Source organism: Suillus clintonianus (assembly GCF_016758775.1).
Source record: "Suillus clintonianus strain FC179 chromosome Unknown DEU56scaffold_139, whole genome shotgun sequence".
NCBI lineage: Eukaryota > Fungi > Basidiomycota > Agaricomycetes > Boletales > Suillaceae > Suillus > Suillus clintonianus.
In genome coordinates this window covers 60,126-78,758 of record NW_024539363.1, presented here as the reverse complement: position 1 = coordinate 78,758, position 18,633 = coordinate 60,126, and the positions used below count along the sequence as shown (strand labels likewise).

The 18,633-nt window shown below is 45.3% G+C and overlaps 2 protein-coding genes across 2 annotated transcripts; one reads left to right on the top strand and one right to left on the bottom strand.

Moving 5' to 3' along the window:
- Positions 1-4,764: 4,764 nt before the first annotated feature.
- On the bottom strand, positions 4,765-5,569 carry DEU56DRAFT_125562 (uncharacterized protein). The gene has a single exon (XM_041344667.1). It carries the CDS (start codon positions 5,421-5,423, stop codon positions 4,929-4,931), a length of 495 nt encoding a protein of 164 aa, XP_041202427.1. The 5' UTR covers positions 5,424-5,569; the 3' UTR covers positions 4,765-4,928.
- A 4,869-nt stretch (positions 5,570-10,438) lies between these two features.
- Positions 10,439-12,166, top strand: DEU56DRAFT_918637 (uncharacterized protein; the record flags this gene model as incomplete). The annotated part of the gene is made up of 13 exons (XM_041358139.1): positions 10,439-10,511; positions 10,566-10,598; positions 10,651-10,670; positions 10,723-10,737; positions 10,798-10,836; positions 10,899-10,927; positions 10,984-10,997; positions 11,047-11,078; positions 11,236-11,305; positions 11,364-11,498; positions 11,561-11,798; positions 11,856-11,907; positions 11,963-12,166. The coding sequence occupies 13 exons, from the start codon at positions 10,439-10,441 to the stop codon at positions 12,164-12,166; spliced, it is 954 nt and encodes a 317-aa protein (XP_041202426.1).
- Positions 12,167-18,633: the final 6,467 nt, after the last annotated feature.

Below are 18,633 nucleotides of genomic sequence, written 5' to 3'. Positions count from 1 at the left end.
GCCTAAGAGCTCTACGACACATAAGATGAGCGTCGATCACGATAATGTTTTGACATACATACATTGATCGCAATTGCTCTACCACCGCTAAAAACCGTCATGGCGTCAGTTCACATCTAGACTCTTACCAATATTATCTGTCGAGCACAGACAGTTGATAACATAAAGAATCCTGCGAACCAATGGACAACTAAATGTCTATAATCTGTCTGAGCACAAATCAGAGGAGGAAGAAGAAGAAGAAGAAGAAGAAATGAGCGTGATTCGTGGAAGCCCAGATGGCTGATAATGCGTGGGATGAGCAGAAAGCACCAGGCCACGAGTTATCATCCATCTGGGCCACGGAAAAGAGAAGGAGTAACAAATCGTGCGTAAAGGGTGGATGCAGGGTGTCGAGACATTGCAGATGTCACTCGCACGAACCGACCTATCGCTGAGATAGTGAGTCAACGATATGGCGTTGAACATGGTTTGAAAAGGCTTACGGCTTGAGTGAATAGCTCTATCACGAACACGCATGGCCTCTGGATATCGAGGAGATAAGGTGCGTTGAGTAGGGAGTAGAGAAAGAGAATCTAGGCTCCAATTCAGAATGTGCCGAGCGCACCTGATAAAGTATCAGTAAGACACCGACTACGATATTCTGAGACCCTGGCATACATACTTCTAGATGTGCTGGAGAGTAGTCCTCCACGCACGCGACTGCAAATTGAAAATGATCTGTTGATGTCCATCCTGTTAAATACATCTGTGAGTAAAGCACAGAACGAGATACTGTGTACATACATTGACATCGATCAGAGTCACCCTACTAGGGCCAGTAGATAATCATGTAAAACGATATGTGTGTTATGTCATTTTACGGACTTATCTGCTGGCCCATATACGTGAGTAGCGTGTCTGTGCTCAGACAGCTGATAGCCCAGTGATTCCACACCTACGATCCATTAGCTATCATCTATCCGAGCACAAAGAAACATAAAGAGAGGCGACAGTGATTCGTAATGCCCAGATGGCTGATTACGCATCAGACCTGGTGAACAGCATCGGTTTGCAGCAGCATCATCCACCTGGAACGAACGAATAGAGGGTGAGGGGATTGGAAAGTCAAAGTAGCGTATCTGAGCTCGGACAGCTGATAATCAAGATGACCAAGTGCTGCAGTACTGTGGTCATGCATGACGTCGAGTCAGAGTACATAGTGGAGCGGGGTAAATGAGTTGCAGCTGGCAAAAAAATAAGAGGCCCTAAATAAGCTGGAGGGCGATACCCGCAGACAAGCATGGGTGAGCGTTTATGCAGGGTCAGTGCAAAGAAATATTAATAAGGATGAGTGGAAACTTGATTCTGGACAGTGAGGGAAATCGTGGATGGAAATGAACAGAAGGAGAACGTTGGTGCACCGATGGGGAAAAGAGCTTGTAGAGCGGGTTGATGGAGGGTGAATGGATGGAGAGCAACTATATCGATGGGGATGATGGCTGGAAGTTGTCTTTTATGGAGGAATGGATTGAATAAGAAGCAAGGGTGTTCGATTTTGGAGTATCTTCGTGGCGTACAAAGTCCAATTCAGGGCAGCTGCATGCAGTGAATGGAGTCAAGGCCGAGGAAGACTTGGCGGATGACAATTAGACGCGGAGAAGATGAAGAATACTCAGCAACTGACCTTCGTTAATCATGAGAATCATCAATGAGTCGGACAAAGCGACAAAGCCGGAAGCACAGCGGCTTGGCACCTATGTGCCTCGTGATCGTCGAGCTTCATGTCTAGGTCTAGTTTAGCTTCTGGACCTCCTAAAGTTAATCAACGCGAGATGAGAACAGAGTGGTACAGGTATTGTACAGGTATGTTCTTGTATTCTCCATATGTTAGTGTTATAACACATGATGCATGATGCGTTACGATCGCTGAAATTTGGTTGAAACACTCGGAAATTACCGGTCCCGTGGACAACACTCGCTCCATGATCTACCTCCGTCATATCTGGCATATCCGTAAGCTCTCCTTGGACTTTGAATACATGTGTACGATGTGGACATCACGGTGCGACTCTCGTAGGCTGCCCATGAAATTGCTGAGCATGATGAAGATCCGACAATGAGTTCTTCGTGCATCTTACATTCACAGTTTTTACCGGCCAAGTCAGGACAGAAGATCACTGAAACACAATGTCCATTGAAATCAAAAACCGGGCTGTGCCTGCCAGTCACCGTGCTACAGGCCTCTTGTCTCCCATTTGTGATTTCTCTTTTGACCTACAGATGGCGTCGTATAGTATGAGTCAAGATGTCTTGCGGTGTGATACGTCACCATCACATCAAATGCAAGATGTCATTGAATACAGTGCGTTTGCATCGCATTCATTCTATATCTATGCTTACCAGGTGTTTGTTAATTGTTTTGATACAATGACGATAGCCCAATGAGGCGTTCGAGGGGACAGATACTAGGATCAAAAGGAGAAGAGTGATTGGACATTGAAGGTTGTGCTTGGGCATATTGCGGAGAGGTGTTCACTGTCCGGGGTGGTGAGTTATATTTCCTCCGCTTCTACCAACTCTATTTTATCTGTCTGACTTCCCTGATGTCAACCTGTGCCACAGAATGGGACTGGTTAAGAGCCACCAGGGGGGCTGTAACGCCCCGGGCTGTTCGAACTTTCCTGATGTTCCAACATTCACATACGTGATACTAGTTGGCAGGTCCACGCTCTGAAATCTACATTGATTCGATCGAGGACTGTCTATCGATCAAGGGCCTTGAGGCAGCAGTCAATATCCAGCCCCGTCATGTGTGGAAATACAAACACTCAACAGTGGTATATATAGCACGAACACCATCATTATTCATATACAAAGTTCGCCACTCCCTTATACCCACCACTCGAATATGACCGTAGTCTCAAATGATCCCAGTTATTGGCCGATAATCAATTCGTCTCTTATTATCAGCTATTGGTCGTGTTCGTCTCATCAATTGGTGCTGTCTCGATCTAACATTGACTTGCGGTTTTATAGTTGCCGCTGCTGCCGTGGTCGTATACGATTGGGGTGAGCAATACAATATTCAAAAACAACTCATATTCTTATAGCATTTCCAGTACTAGTACTTGTACAAGAGGTAGGTCGATCCTATTTCCGGAGCAGCCAACTTGCTGAGAATGGTGATTTAGATTGAACTGATCTGGGTGAGTGACATAGTCCTATATCAGAAGAAAATTAGCCTGAGGAGAACACAATGAATTCGGGGCAGAGGCAACGCTGGTCCCTCATGACTGTGCTGTATCTCGTTGTTCGTACTTCATGTTATAATATAGCGTGGTTGTGCTGACTTCAAAATGTTTCAGATACGCTATATTGGAATACTATATTCTGCGTATGTTTTCAAAATCAACAAATTGATGCGCTAATAACCCATCTCATCAGTATCTACGTTCTGTGTATGTCTCGTATGCACTGTGTTTGATTCTTCTTACCGGCTGCATGCAGTTGATATGCCATCTGTGTCAGTGACAGACGCAGTGAGTACTCCGCACTGATACTTGTCATTCCCGTCGCACTAACACACTCGTATTTAGGGGTGAGTGAGATCCTGAACGTTGAACTTCGCTCGAAATAATGACCACAACAGGTGTGAGTCGGAGTGTTTGATCCTACGAGGGCGATCACTAATCGGGCATTTCAGGCAATATTGTGAATGACGCAATGAATTGGACAAATGTGGTCGTAGCTGCCATGCTGGGCGGTGAGCTACCCAGCTGAAATATGTCGGTTATAATAACTAAACTGAAACATCATGCAAGTCATCACGATTGCTCGATTATATGCCATGTATCAGGGATCTAGAAAGATGCTTATCTTTCTCATTGTAGTATTCGTGGCTGCCAATATCGCCTGCGGAGTAATCACGACAGCAGGACTCAATGATATTGTATCGGGTAAGCCTTACTGGTTGGGTGGAAGAACAAAAAAGCTCATCAAACGAATACCAGAGGAGCTGATAATCTCTGGTGCACATATCTGCAATTATGGCTATGATGGGCATCTGAAGCTTCTTCCCTCGATGGTGTGGATGATAAACATGATTTGGGAGGTCCTCGTACTGTACCTTTCAGTCTGGATTGGTGTGAAACATTTCCGTGAGCTGCGACGATTCGGACCATCGACAGGATCAGCCATCGGGGACTGTTTCGCAGTCTTGATGAAATCCCACGTGCTTTATTTTGCAAGGTGAGCTTGTAATACGAATGTGATCATCTCTTTCTGCTAAAGTTCTGCATGTGCTAGCTTTTTTGGTGTTTCTTGCTTGATGTTCTGGAGTTTTTCTCTAAATATTCTGGTGTGTCACTCTGTCACGATCATATGCATGTAACCCACTGCTTATCATTTTTGTAGCACTCAGGTTCTACGGAAGCTCTGACATTTGGTGGTGTTCTTCAAATTTTATTGATGGTGCAGATGTTTGTGCTCGGACCACGCCTCATACTTAGCGTTCGAGAATATCACGCTAAGCTCGTGGCCAACTCCGACGCAGGAAGCCACATAGGTTCTATCGCCTTCCAGGAGCGTGTACATATATCAACTAGCAGTACTGTGTAACACGGGAAATGCTTGCCGGGTGTTTTGCAGGGAGGAGAAATTTATCGCAGGATTCATTCTGATATTTATTTACATAAATTATGGTGTTTCGATGTATATTTGAAAGGAGGTCTGGGACAAACAATTTCTTGTTGTATCGCTATTGGAACCAAGTACCTGCCCACATATACACCAAGTGGCAAGCTGAAATTACTCGGAAAGTCTAGCAACCGAACTGGTCCTTGCTGCCCGATACTGAAATACTATTCAATGATGTTCTGAGATTCTGACGTACATTATTCAGAGTCGCACTGTGGTAGCATTCCATCCATGCGACTGAAATTCGTCTATCATTGGGACCTTTCCGATGATCTATTGAAGCCCATCCTGCTAACCACGACCGTCAGAGTAAAACACCGAACGATATACTGATATCCATATATCCACCTGTTGACATCAATCAGAGTCACCCTAGGGCCAGCAGATAATGATTTGAAAGTATTTGCACGCCGCACCACCCCCGAACCACCACCTGGTGGCTCAGGTACACGAGTAGTGTGTCTAAGCACAAAGACAGAGGGAAGAACAAGTAACCGCCGGAAGCCCAAATGGCTAATAACATATCGGTCCTGCTGAATAATGCACAGTACTTCAGCGTCATAATCCATCTCGACCAGATAAATGAAAAGCAAGGGGACTGGAAGGGAAGTAGCATATCTGAGCTCGGTCGGCTGATAATCCAGCATTTCCACAATGGATCGGAAAGGTGACTTATCGCCTGTATGGACACGAACACAAAGAAGAAATGTCAGTAATGAGAGAAGCCCAGAGGGCTGATAACACATCAGTCCCGCTATATATAAAAGAGGGCCAACGCACTATCATACATCTGAGCTAGACGAATATTAATGGAGGGTGGCGAATATCGATATTCATCATCAACATTCACCAGTGGCCGAAGGCGTCTCTGAGTCCAATGGAAGGGGCAGGTACGAGATAAGGTGAAAGGAGGGTTGATGAACTGAGAGTAAGTAAGTATTTAGCGGCCGGTGACCAGGCTTGAAGCTTTGTTCTTGCACCAGCGCTACTCGCAGGCTATCCATTGCTTTCAGCGCGCTCGCCTTCGCCGCGAAGTGGATGTTTGCGAAGCTTTTGTATTACGGGAAGCAGCGCTCCAGTGTCGGAGTGGCCTTGCTTAACGTTCAACAAAGAGCTTTTATCACGGCAGCAGATGCCTCTGCTAACTGCGGCGCAGCTGCAACGGACAACGAGAGACATCAATACTACCGCACCTCAGCAAATTGCTACGCCTGAGGAGGACAGGACCTCAAAGCCGCTGACACCTACCTTAAAGCCGAAGAGTTTGAACTAGCTGCAAAGACATATCGCAAGACTGTATCTTTTGACAAGACGCTCCATGTTCTTACTGACCCCCAATGAAAACCAGTCATTATGGGATGAGCCTCGATAGGTTGAGATGTCACTTACTATATGTACTGTGGCGACATGCGCTGATCGCGTGTAGTTTATGTTTTCCGTGATAACCGCAGTTCGAAGGCTAGAGAATGTCCAAAATATCATCCTACTACGATCTGCATGAAAGTTCGTTAGAGAAGTAAGGACCGTGTCGTCGCATCACACACCTCGCTCGAGCCGGACTGGTTCTATATAAAACGACAGGGTTGCATCCTTGTCAGCGCTTGGAAGCGGCAGGCCGGTCTCGAACACGAATGCCAATCTGATGCTCGAAAGCCAGACAGCTGATGACATGAGACGTAGCGATCATCCATCGCCAACCCATTTCATCATCTGTTTGCGCACGAAGGTGATGATGAAGTGACTGTGATTCGTGAAGCCCGAATGACTGATAATGCATCAGGTCTGCTGACAAGCACACAATACATTTGGGCTGCAGTGAATAAAACAGAGATAGCAGACCGTCAATATCCTGGGAAATTTTCAAACACTGATCCGTATCGTGCGTGAAGGGTGGATGCAGGGTGTCAAGACATTGCAGATCTTACTGACATGAACCAGCCTATCTCTGAGATAATGAGTCAGCGATGACAATCGTCTGTATCATGCATGGTTCAACAACATGCCATCGAACATGATTCAGAAAAAGACTTACAGCTGGAATGAATTCCTCTATCACGATTGCGCACGACCTCTGGATACCAAGGAGATAAGGTGTGTTGAGTAGGAAGTAGAGAAAGAGAATCGGGGTTTCAAATGAGAACGTGCCGATCGCACCTGACAAAGTATCAGTAAGGCGCCAACCACAACTTCTTCTGTACTTTGATGAGAGTCACGCTGGAGTAATAGTAGCTAGGCCTAGATAATTTTAGTGTGTCGACGTCGTGATCGATTGTGATCAAAAGGCTGGTTGAAACATTCGGAAATTACCGGTCCCGTGAACGGCAATAACGGGTGACTGAAAGCCATAAGCACTCCTTTGAATACGTGGAACTATCAAACGACGATGCAACCTTTCGTAGTCTGCCCCATGAAATTGCTGGACACGATGAAGATCCGACAATCAGTTCTTTTCCCGTTTGACAGATCTCACTCTTACACTCACAACTTTTACAAGCTCAAGCCAGAACATAAGATCATTGAAACACAGTATCAATCAACACGAGATGCAAGATGCATTCAGTATAGTGCACTTTGCATCGCATTCGTTCCATGCTTACCATATTTATGTTAGCCGTTTTGACGCAATCACGATAGCCACGTTCGAGGTGACAGATACTAGGGCGAGAAGGAGCAGAGCGATCTGACGTTGAGGGGTGTGTTTGGAGATATTGCGGAGAGTTATTCACTGTCCGGGGGTGAGTTAGATTTTCTCCGCTTCCACTCACTTTATTTTTCTTGTCTGACTCCCCTGGTGTCAGACCACATAACAGAATGGGACCTGTAAAGGGCCCGGCCATCACGGGGGTTGTAACGCCCCGGGCTCTTCCAGCGAGGCCGAGCGAGTGCAGTGCATATGCTTCTAAATCGATCACACACTTAGACTTGTGTTAGATCGATGACTACATGGTTTCATATCTAGAATTCTTGAATTGATGTAAGTGCAGCAAGAATACCTCAAAATTGTGCTTGAAGTTCCTGACATGACTGCTTGAACTTTCCTGATGCGTTTCTTTTTTTTAAAAAACATATATTTTATTGTCCTTTGGGTTCGAAGACCCTATGTCAGATATAGCCCTGTTCGAGTTCGGGGGGCTACGCCCGGCCATCTATCTTATATCCCGATGGTGCAAGGACCACGAGGTAGGAGTAAATATCCATCCCCATCATGTTTGGCGATACAAACACTGAACGGTGGTATATCTAGCACGAACGTCATCCACAAAGTTCACCACTCCCTTACACCCACCACTCGAATATGACCGTAGTCTCGAATGATCCCAGTCATTGGCCGCACATCAAATCAACTCTTATTATTAACTATTGGACAAGTTCGTCTCATTAATTGGTGATGTCTCAATCTAACATCGACTTGTGGTTTCGTAGTTGCTGCCGCTGCCGTGGTGGTATATGATATGGGTGAGTAGTACAATGTTTGACAACCGCTCTTATCCTCATATCATTTCCAGTACTAGTACTTGGACAAGAGGTAAGTCGATCCTATTGCCAGAGCAGCCAATTTTCTAAGAATCGTGTGATAGATCGAACTGATCTGGGTGAGTGACACAATCCTACATCAGAAGAATACCAGCCTGAGGAAGAATACCATGCAGAGGCAACGCTTGTCCCTCATGACCGTGCTGTATCTCCTCGTTCGTACCTCGTGTTATACTATGGCGTGGTCGGCAAGTTGTGCTGACGCCAAAATTTCATAGATACGCTATATTGGAATGCCATATACTGTGTATGTTTCAAGGTCAACAAATTGGTACTGTGCTAATAACCCGTCTAATCAGTATCAACGTTCTGTGTATGTCCCATATGCACTGTGACTGTGTTTGATTCTTCTTACTGGCTACACGCAGTTGATATGCCTCATGTGTCATTGACAGATGCAGTGAGTACTCCACACTGATACTTGTCATTCCCGTCGCACTGACGCACTCGCATGTAGGGGTGAGTGAGATCCTGGACATTGAACTTGGCTCAACATAATGACTACAACAGGTGTGAGTCTAAGTGTTTGATCCTACAAGAGCAATCATTAATCGGGTATTTCAGGCAATATTATGAACTACGCAATAGACTGGACAAATGTGGTCGTAGCTGCCATGGTGGGCGGTGAGCTACCCAGCTGAAATATCTAGGTGATATTGACTAAACTGAAACATCATGCAAGTCGTCATGATTGCTCGATTATATGCCATGTATCAGGGATCTAGAAAGATGCTTATCTTTCTCATTGTAACCTTCCTGGCTGCTAACATTGCCTGCGGAGTAATCACGATAATGTCATTCAAGTATAATGTGGGGGGTAAGCTTTACTGATTGGCTGGAAGACCAAAGCTCATTGGACGAACACTAGAGGAGATGATACTCTCTGGTATCTATATGTGCAGTTTTGAATTTAAGGGGGATCTTGTACTTCTGGCCTCAATGGTTTGGATGATAATCACTGTTTGGGAGGTCGTCGCACTGTGTCTTTCAGTCTGGATTAGTGTAAAACACTTCCATGAGCTGCGACGACTTGGACCATCGACAGGATCAACCATCGGGGACTGTTTCACAGTCTTGATAAAATCCCACGTGCTTTATTTTGCAAGGTGAGCTTGTAATACGAATGTGGTCATCTCTTTTCGCTGAAGTTCCGGACTTGCCTAGCTTTGTTGGTGTTTCTTCCTTGATGTTGTGGATTTTCTCTCCGGATTCTCTGGTGCGCCGCTCTGTCGTGATCATCTGTATGTAACCACTGCTTATAATTTCTGTAGGACACATATACGGGAACTCTGATATTTGATGGTTCTCTTCAAATTGTATTGGTGGTACAGATGTTTGTGCTCGCACCACGCCTCATTCTTAGCGTTCGAGAATATCACGCTAAGCTCGTGGCCGACTCCGATGCAGAAACCGGCATGGGTTCGATTGCCTTCCAGGAACGTGTATATATATCAACTAGCAGTACTGTGTAGCACGGGGAAAAATTCAAGTCGGGATTCATCAAGCGCACCTGAAGGTGCCGACTATTGCAGTTATCCTGTTTCTGACCACAGAGAAAAAGAGATGATTCGTGATTCTTGGAAGGTTGATTATACATCGGTAACCCTGACCTGCGATTTCACCTCTGGGCTATCAGGAAGAATGAAGGAACATATATACGGGTTGCATGAAGTCAGAGCACATTCAAGGCAAAAGATGATCACAAAAAACCTACCTTGAACATTGATGTGTGTGACTTCATCGATGGACGGGCCGATCAGATCGTCCTTGGGTCGTGGATACGCCTAGATACAGATTGAGCGAACGCATGTATATATACTTTGATGAGAGTCACACCATTGTCGCTCGAACCATGATCGGAAGTTGATCGGAAGGTTAGTTGAAACATTCGGAAATTACCGGTCCCGTGAACGGCAACAACGAGTGACTGAAAGCCGTAAGCCTTTGAATAAGTGGAACTATCAAACGACGATGCAATTTTCGTAGTCTGCCCATGAAATTGCTGGGCACGATGAAGATCCGAAAATCAGGTCTTTTCTCATTTGACAGATCTCACTCTTACACTCACAAATTTTTCAGGCTCAACACAAGATCATTGAAATGCAGTATCAATCGACACAGCCTGTACAATTAGAAACCGTGCTGCGCTTGCTAATCACCGTGTTACAGGCTTCTTTTCCTCCGTGCGCGATTTCTCTTTCGACCTACAGTGCGCTTTGCATCAAATATGACTGTAGTCTCAGATGATCCCAGTTATTGGCCGACAGTTAATTCATCTATTTTTATCAGCTATTGGATAGGTTCGTCATATCATTTGGTGGAGTCTCGATCGATCTGATATTGACTTTTTGTAGTTGCCGTCGCCGCCGTGGTGGTATATGATTGGGGTGAGCAGGACAGTGTTCGACATCCACTCATATATTCTAATAATATTTCCAGTACTAACACTTGGACAAGAGGTAGGCCGACCCCATTTCCGCAGCAGCCAACGTGCTAAGAATCGTGTCATAGATTGAGCTGATTTGGGTGAGCGACATGATCCTATAGAAAAAAAAGCCTGAGGGGAACACAATGAACCTGGGGTAGAGGCAGCGCTGGTCCCTCATGACTGTTCTGTATCTCGTCGTTCGTACCCATGTCATACTATCGCGTGATTGGCAAGTCGTGCTGACTCCAAAATGTTTTAGATCCGCTACATTGGAGTACCATATATTGTGTACGTTCACAAGGCTTACAAGTGGGCTGTACTAATCGCCCATCTTTCACGACCAGTATCGACATTCTGGGTATGTCTCATGTGCACTGTATACAATTCTTCTGACCGGCGGAAAACAGAATATATGCCATTTGTCTCGATCACAGATGCAGTGAGTATTCTGCACTGATACTTTCCATTCCCGTCCCATTAACGCACACATATGTAGGGGTGAGTGAAATTCTGAACATTGAACTCGGCTCAACCCAATAACTCAATAGGTGTGAGTTGGATTGTTTGATCCTACGAGCCTGGGTGATCACTAATAGGGTGTGTCAGGCAATATCACAAACTTGTTAATCGATTGGATAGATTTTGTCGCGACTGCCGTGCTAAGCGGTGAGCTACCCAGTCGCAATACCTCAATGATATTGACTTGACTGAAATATGATGCAAGTCATCACGATTGCTCGATTGTATGCCATGTATCTTGGATCCAGGAAGGTGTTTATCTTCCTTGTTGTCATCTTCCTGGCAATCAACATCACCTGCGGAGTCGTCACCGGAATGGCACTCAGGTATGCTTCAGCAGGTGAGCTCAAGCCTCAGTCACACATCATTCAAAGAATCCGACACTGATTAAAGGAATACCAGAAGAGTTCATACTCAGCGGCAACAGTGTATGCATTGGCAGCAATCCGGGAGACTTCAATTTGCTGGTATCAATTATTTGGATGCTCAACGCTGTTTGGGAGGTCCTCGCACTGTATCTGTCAGCCTGGATTGCTGTTAAACACTTCCGTGACCTGCGGCGACTCGGATCATCGACGGGATCAACCATCAAGGACTGTTTTACAATCTTGATAAAATCTCACGCGCTTTATTTTGCAAGGTGAGCTTGTAATATGAATGTGGTAATCTATTTCTACTGAAGTTCCGTATACGCTAGCTTTGTTGGTGTTTCTTGCTTTACCCTTTGTCTTCTCATTCCAAATCTTTGGGTGCGCTCATATGTGACGATAATCTGCATGTACTCACTGCTCATCATGTCTTTAGGATCCAAATTCTACGGGAGCTTTGATTTTTAATGGTGTTCTTCAATTTTTTTTGGTGGTGCAGAAGTTTGTGCTCGGACCACGCCTCATCCTTAGCATTCGGGAATATCACGCTACGCTCGTGGCTGACTCTGATGCAGGAACCGGCATGGGTTCGATTGCGTTCCAGGAACGTATATATCTATCAACCAGCAGTACTGTATAGCACGGGAAATGTTTTCCGGTTGTTCTGCGGACGCGGGAAAATGGAGTGCGAGGGGGAAAGCGGATGGAGTGCAAGAGGGGAAATACGTGGGTGGGTCGCAGGGAATTCGTAGGGAAGGCTTGTCTTGTACGTTGGAATGTATGATTTGATTGATCGATGGAATGATCGTTTTCGGTGGGGTCGTGGGGTACGGTCTAGACGCAGATCGAACATTGAGCGAGTCTCAAAGACAAGGGGAAGGAACATTCAGAAATCGGAAACGTGTGAACGCAAAGGGCCGTAGGCAGGTCCCAAATAACCTCGCGTGCAGGGTGCCAAAGGCAATTACGTCCGACCCCCACAAAAAGGGGAGATAGAGAAGTAGTCTCCGAGTCTGATGGAAGGGGCAGGTACGAGATAAGGTGAAAGGAGGCTCGATGGGCCGAGAGTAATACGAGATGGCAAGCTCTGAAGGTGTAACGACACTAGACTCAAGGACATGGATGTATAACGGACAGATGGAGGCGCATGAGCGGCGCTGTATTGTCATCGACGTTCAGTTCCTGGAGCACGTACATACACTCAGAGTATACGTAGTGGAGGAGGTCAAAATGCAAATCACTTATCGGAAACATCGGGAATTCCTTTCTGAACTCGATTCTGCGAGTAGATATAGCCCGAGTTATACCAGCACAGTGGACTTACATGGAGTCCCCGTATGTATGTGGTCGGTGCGAAGATAAGAGAGGATTTTTTGAGGATAATATTATGTCCAAACCCCATAAAAAGGGCAGAATGGACGTACGTGGGTCCGAGTCCGATGGCGATGGGAGGGAGACAAGGTTTCGAAAGGAAGGATTGAAATTTTGGCAGGTACTCGGAAATTACCGGCAGACACATAGTATCGGGTGCGCGACTGCTCAACTAGCTACATACATATGAACGATCATCACTTTGTCACACACGTCCTCGAATTCTTCGCTGTATTTTTCGAACCTTCAACGACCGGCAGAACACTACGCATGATGAAGGATCAATATCGATCAATATCCGAGTCACCGACTTGACTGAGCTCTTTCAACTCATCTGACATCATACCGTGATCTCACTCACACTGGCTCAAGTCAGGACAGAAGAACACTGAAACACAATTAATATCGGCATGAGCCTGTACAATTAGAAACTGGGGCCTTTCTCTATGTTTCGGGCTTCTTTGTATCCATGTGCGATTTCTCTTCAACCTAGTAAGTACAGTGTGTTGCATATATATGAAACTGCCGCAGTACAAGTTATTAAAAACTTCAACTACAATTTCACATATATGCGACAGACTGAGGATAGCGTCGATATTTTGGCAACAGATATCAATCACGAATCATGAAACAGTACCTTGCATCAAATTTGCTGTGTGCTCACGATGGTACCGATATCGATCGCCCAATGGCTTGTTTGCAGATCTACGCTTCAAAATCTATTTTGATTCGGTAGAGTACTTCTACTTTTGCTTTATTTCGCACCGCAGTACTTATTCAAACAACCAAGGGTCCAGTAACCAACATCTATCCCCATCATGTTTGTCGATACAAACACTGAATGGTGGTATATCTAGCACAAACACCATCATTATACATCCATCAAGCTCGTCATTTCCTTACACCCGTCACTCGAATATGACTGTAGTCTCAGATGATCCCAGTTTTTGGCCGACAGTGAATTCATCTATTTTTATCAGCTATTGGATAGGCTCGTCGTATCATTTGGTGGAGTCTCAATCTAATATTGACATTTTGTAGTTGCCGCCGCTGCCGTGGTGGTATATGATTGGGGTGAGCAGGACAGTGTTCTAAAACCACTCATATATTTTAATAATATTTCCAGCGCTAACACTTGGACAAGAGGTAGGCACGACCCCATTGCCGCAGCGGCCAACGTGCTAAGAACCGTGTCATAGATTGAGCTGATTTGGGTGAGCGACATAATCCTATAGAAAAAAACAAGCATGAGTGGAATACAATGAATTTGGGGCAGAGGCAACGCTGGTCCCCCATCACTGTGCTGTATCTCATCGTTCGTACCCATGGCATGCTATTGCGTGATTGGCAAGTTATGCTGACTCCAACATGTTTTAGATCCGCTATATTGGAGTACCATATATTGTGTACGTTCACAAGGCTAACATGGCGGCTGTGCTAATCGCCCATCTTTCACGACCAGTATCAACATTCTGAGTGTGTCTCGTATGCACTGTATACAATTCTTCTCACCAGAAAAGACAGAATTTATGCCATTTGTCTCGATGACAGATGCAGTGAGTATTCTGCACTGATACTTTCCATTCACGTCCCATTAACGCACTCAAATGTAGGGGTGAGTGAAATTCTGAACATTGAACTTGGCTCAACACAATGACTCAATAGGTGTGAGTTGGATTATTTAATCCTACGAGCCTGGGTGATCACTAATAGGGTGTGTCAGGCGATATTGCAAACTTCTTGATCAATGGGATAAATTTAGTCATAGCTGCCATGCTAGGCGGTGAGCTGCCCAGTCGCAATACCTCAGTGATATTGACTTGACTGAAATATGATCCAAGTCATCACAATTGCTCGATTGTATGCCATGTATCTTGGATCCAGGAAGGTGTTTATCTTTCTTGTTGTCATCTTCCTGGCCATCAATGTCACCTGTGGAGTGATTGCCGGAATGGCACTCAGGTATGTTTCAGCAGGTGAGCTCAAGCCTCAGTCACGTATCATTCAAAGAATCCGGCTGATTGAAGGAATACCAGGGGAGTTCATACTCAGCGGCACCAATATATGCATTGACCACAATCCGGGAGACTTCAATTTGCTGATATCAATGATTTGGATGCTCAAAACTGTTTGGGAAGTCCTCGCACTGTGTCTGTCAGCCTGGATTGTTGTTCAACACTTCCGTGACCTGCGGCGGCTCGGATCATCGACAGGACCAACCATCGAGGACTGTTTCACAATCTTGATGAAATCTCACGCGCTTTATTTTGCAAGGTGAGCTTGTAATATGAATGTGGTAATCTATTTCTACTGAAGTTCTGTAAATGTAAGCTTTGTTGGTGTTTCTTGCTTTATCCTCTGTGTTCTCTCTCGAAATCTTTGGGTGCGTTCATCTGTGACGATAATCTGCATGTAACCACTGATTATCATTTCTGTAGGACTCAGATTGTGTTGGAGTTTTGATATTTACTGGCGTTGCTCGTATTTTATTTATGGTGCAGATGTTTGTGCTCGGACCACGCCTCATCCTTAGCGTTCGAGAATATCACGCTACGTTCGTGGCTGACTCTGATGCAGGACCCGGCATGGGTTCGATTGCCTTCCAGGAACGTGTACACATATCAACCAGCAGTACTGTATAGCACGGGAAATGCTTGCCGAGTGTTCTGCGGGGTAGAGAAATTTATTGCAGAATTCGTCGTATTATACATTTTAGTTATGGTATAGGTCTGGGAAACCCAATTTCTTATTGTATCGCTGTTAGAACCAAGTGCCTGCTCACACACGCACCAAGTGGTAAGCTGAAATTATTCAGAACGTCTAGCAACTGAGCCAGTCGTTTCTGCTCGATACTGCGTGACTGATATGCAACGGTTCTGCTTTAAGTGGAAGCTGATAAACTCTCAGCCATCTGCACTGGACGCGGGAAAATGGAGTGCGAGGGGGAAAGCGGATAGAGTGCAAGAGGGGAAATATGTGGGCGCAGGGACTTCGTAGGGAAGGCTTGTCTTGTACGTTGGAATGCTTGATTAGATCGATCGATGGGATGATCATTTTCGGTGGGGTCATGGGGTACGGTCTAGACGCAGATCGACGATTGTGCGAGTCTCAAAGACACGGGGAAGGAACATTCAGGAATCGGAAACGTGTGAACGCAAAGGGGGGTAGGCAGGTCCCAAATAACCTCGCGTATGCAGGACGCCAAAGGCAATTACGTCCAATCCCCACAAAAAGGGGAGATATAGAAGTAGTCTCCGAGTCTGATGGAAGGGGCAGGTACGAGGAGAGTAATACGAGATGCCGAGCTCTATGAAGGTGTAACGACATGGATGTATAACGGACACATAGAGTCGCATGAGCGGCGCTGCGTTATCATCAACGTTCAGCTCCTGGAGTACGTACATACACTCAGAGTATACGTAGTGGAGGTCAAAATGCAAATTGCTTACAATCGGAAATATCGGGAATTCCTTTCGGAATTCGATTCTGCAAGTAGATATAGCCTGAGTTATACCAGCACAGTGGACTTACATGGAGTCCCCGTACGTATGGGGTCGGTGCGAATATAAAAATGATTTTTTTGAGGATAATATTATGTCCAAATCCCATAGAAAGGCAGAATGGACGTACGTGGGTCCGAGTCCGATGGCGATGGGAGGGAGCAGGTACGAGACAAGGTTTCGAAAGGAAGGTTGAAATTTTGGCAGGCGCTCGGAAATTACCGGTCTGTACTATGTAGACAAATAGTATCGGGTGCGCGACTACTCAACTCTAGCTACATACATATGAACGAACATCACTTTGTGACACACGTCCTGGAATTCTTCGCTGTCTTTTGCGAACCTTCGGCGACCGGCAGAACACTACGCATGATGAAGAATTGATATCCGAGTCACAAACAAACTCGACTGAGCTCTTTCAACCTCATCTGACATCATACCGTGATCTCACTCACACTGGCTCAAGTCAGGACAGAAGAACACTGAAACACAACGAACCTTCAACGACCGGCAGCACACTACGCATGATGAAGGATCAATATCCGAGTCACCGACTTGGCTGAACTCTTTCAACTCATCTGACATCATACCGTGATCTCACTCACACTGGCTCAAGTCAGGACAGAAGAACACTGAAACACAATTAATATCGGCATGAGCCTGTACAATTAGAAACTGGGCCTTTCTCTATGTTTCGGGCTTCTTTGTATCCATGCGCGATTTCTCTTTCAACCTAGTAAGTACAGTGTGTTGCATATATATGAAACTGCCGCAGTACAAGTTGTTGAAAACTTCACTACAGTTTCACATATATGCGGCAGACTGAGGATAGCGTCGATATTTTGGCAACAGATATCAATCACGAATCATGAAACAGTACCTTGCATCAAATTTGCTTTGTACTCGCGATGGTACTGATATCGATAGCCCAATGGCTTGTTTGCAGATCTACGCTTCAAAATCCGTTTTGATTCGGTAGAGTACTTCTACTTTTGCTTGATTTCGCACCGCAATACTTATTCAAACAACCAAGGTCCAGTAACCAACATCTATCCCCATCATGTTTGTCGATACAAACACTGAATGGTGGTATATCTAGCAAAAACGCCATCATTATACATCCACCAAGCTCGTCACTCCCTTACACCCGTCACTCGAATATGACTGTAGTCTCAGATGATCCCAGTTTTTGGCCGACAGTTAATTCATCTATTTTTATCAGCTATTGCATAGGCTCGTCATATCATTTTGGTGGAGCCTCGATCTAATGTTGACTTTTGTAGTTGCCGTCGCCGCTGTGGTGGTATACGATTGGGGTGAGCAGGACAGTGTTTGAAATCCACTCATATATTCTAATAACATTTCTAGTACTAACAATTGGACAAGAGGTAGGCAGACCCCATTGCCGTAGCAGCCAACGTGCTAAGAGTCGTGTCATACTAGATTGAGCTGATTTGGGTGAGCAACACAATCCTATAAAAAAAAACAGACCTGAGTGGAATACAATGAATTCGGGGTAGAGGCGGCGCTGGTCCCTCATGACTGTCCTGTATCTCGTCGTTCGTACCCATGTCATACCATTGCGTGATTGGCATGTTGTGCTGACTCAAAAATGTCCTAGATACGCTATATTGGAGTACCATATATTGTGTACGTCCACAAGGCTTACAAGGCGGCTGTACTAATCGCCCATCTTTCACGACCAGTATCAACATTCTGAGTATGTCTCGTATGCACTGTATACAATTCTTCTCACCAGCGAAAACAGAATATATGCCATTTATCTCGATGACAGATGCAGTGAGTATTCTGCACTGATACTTTCCATTCACGTCCCATTAACGCACACATATGTAGGGGTGAGTGAAATTCTGAACATTGAACTCGGCTCAACACGACTCAATAGGTGTGAGTTGGATTATTTGATCCTACGAGCCTGGGTGATCGCTGATAGGGTGTGTCAGGCGATATTGCAAACTTCTTGATCAATGGGATAAATTTAGTCGTAGCTGCCATGCTAGGCGGTGAGCTGCCCAGTCGCAATACCCCAGTGATATTGACTTGACTGAAATATGATGCAAGTCATCACGATTGCTCGATTGTATGCCATGTATTTTGGATCCAGGAAGGTGTTCATCTTTCTTGTTGTCATCTTCCTGGCCATCAATGTGACCTGTGGAGTGCTTGCCGGAATGGCACTTAGGTATGTTTCAGCAGGTAAGCTCAAGCCTCAGTC

Bases quoted from the DNA above. Each gene is read 5' to 3' on its own strand.
- DEU56DRAFT_125562 (XM_041344667.1), bottom strand. From the start codon at position 5,423: ATGTGTTATCAGCCCTCTGGGCTTCTCTCATTACTGACATTTCTTCTT.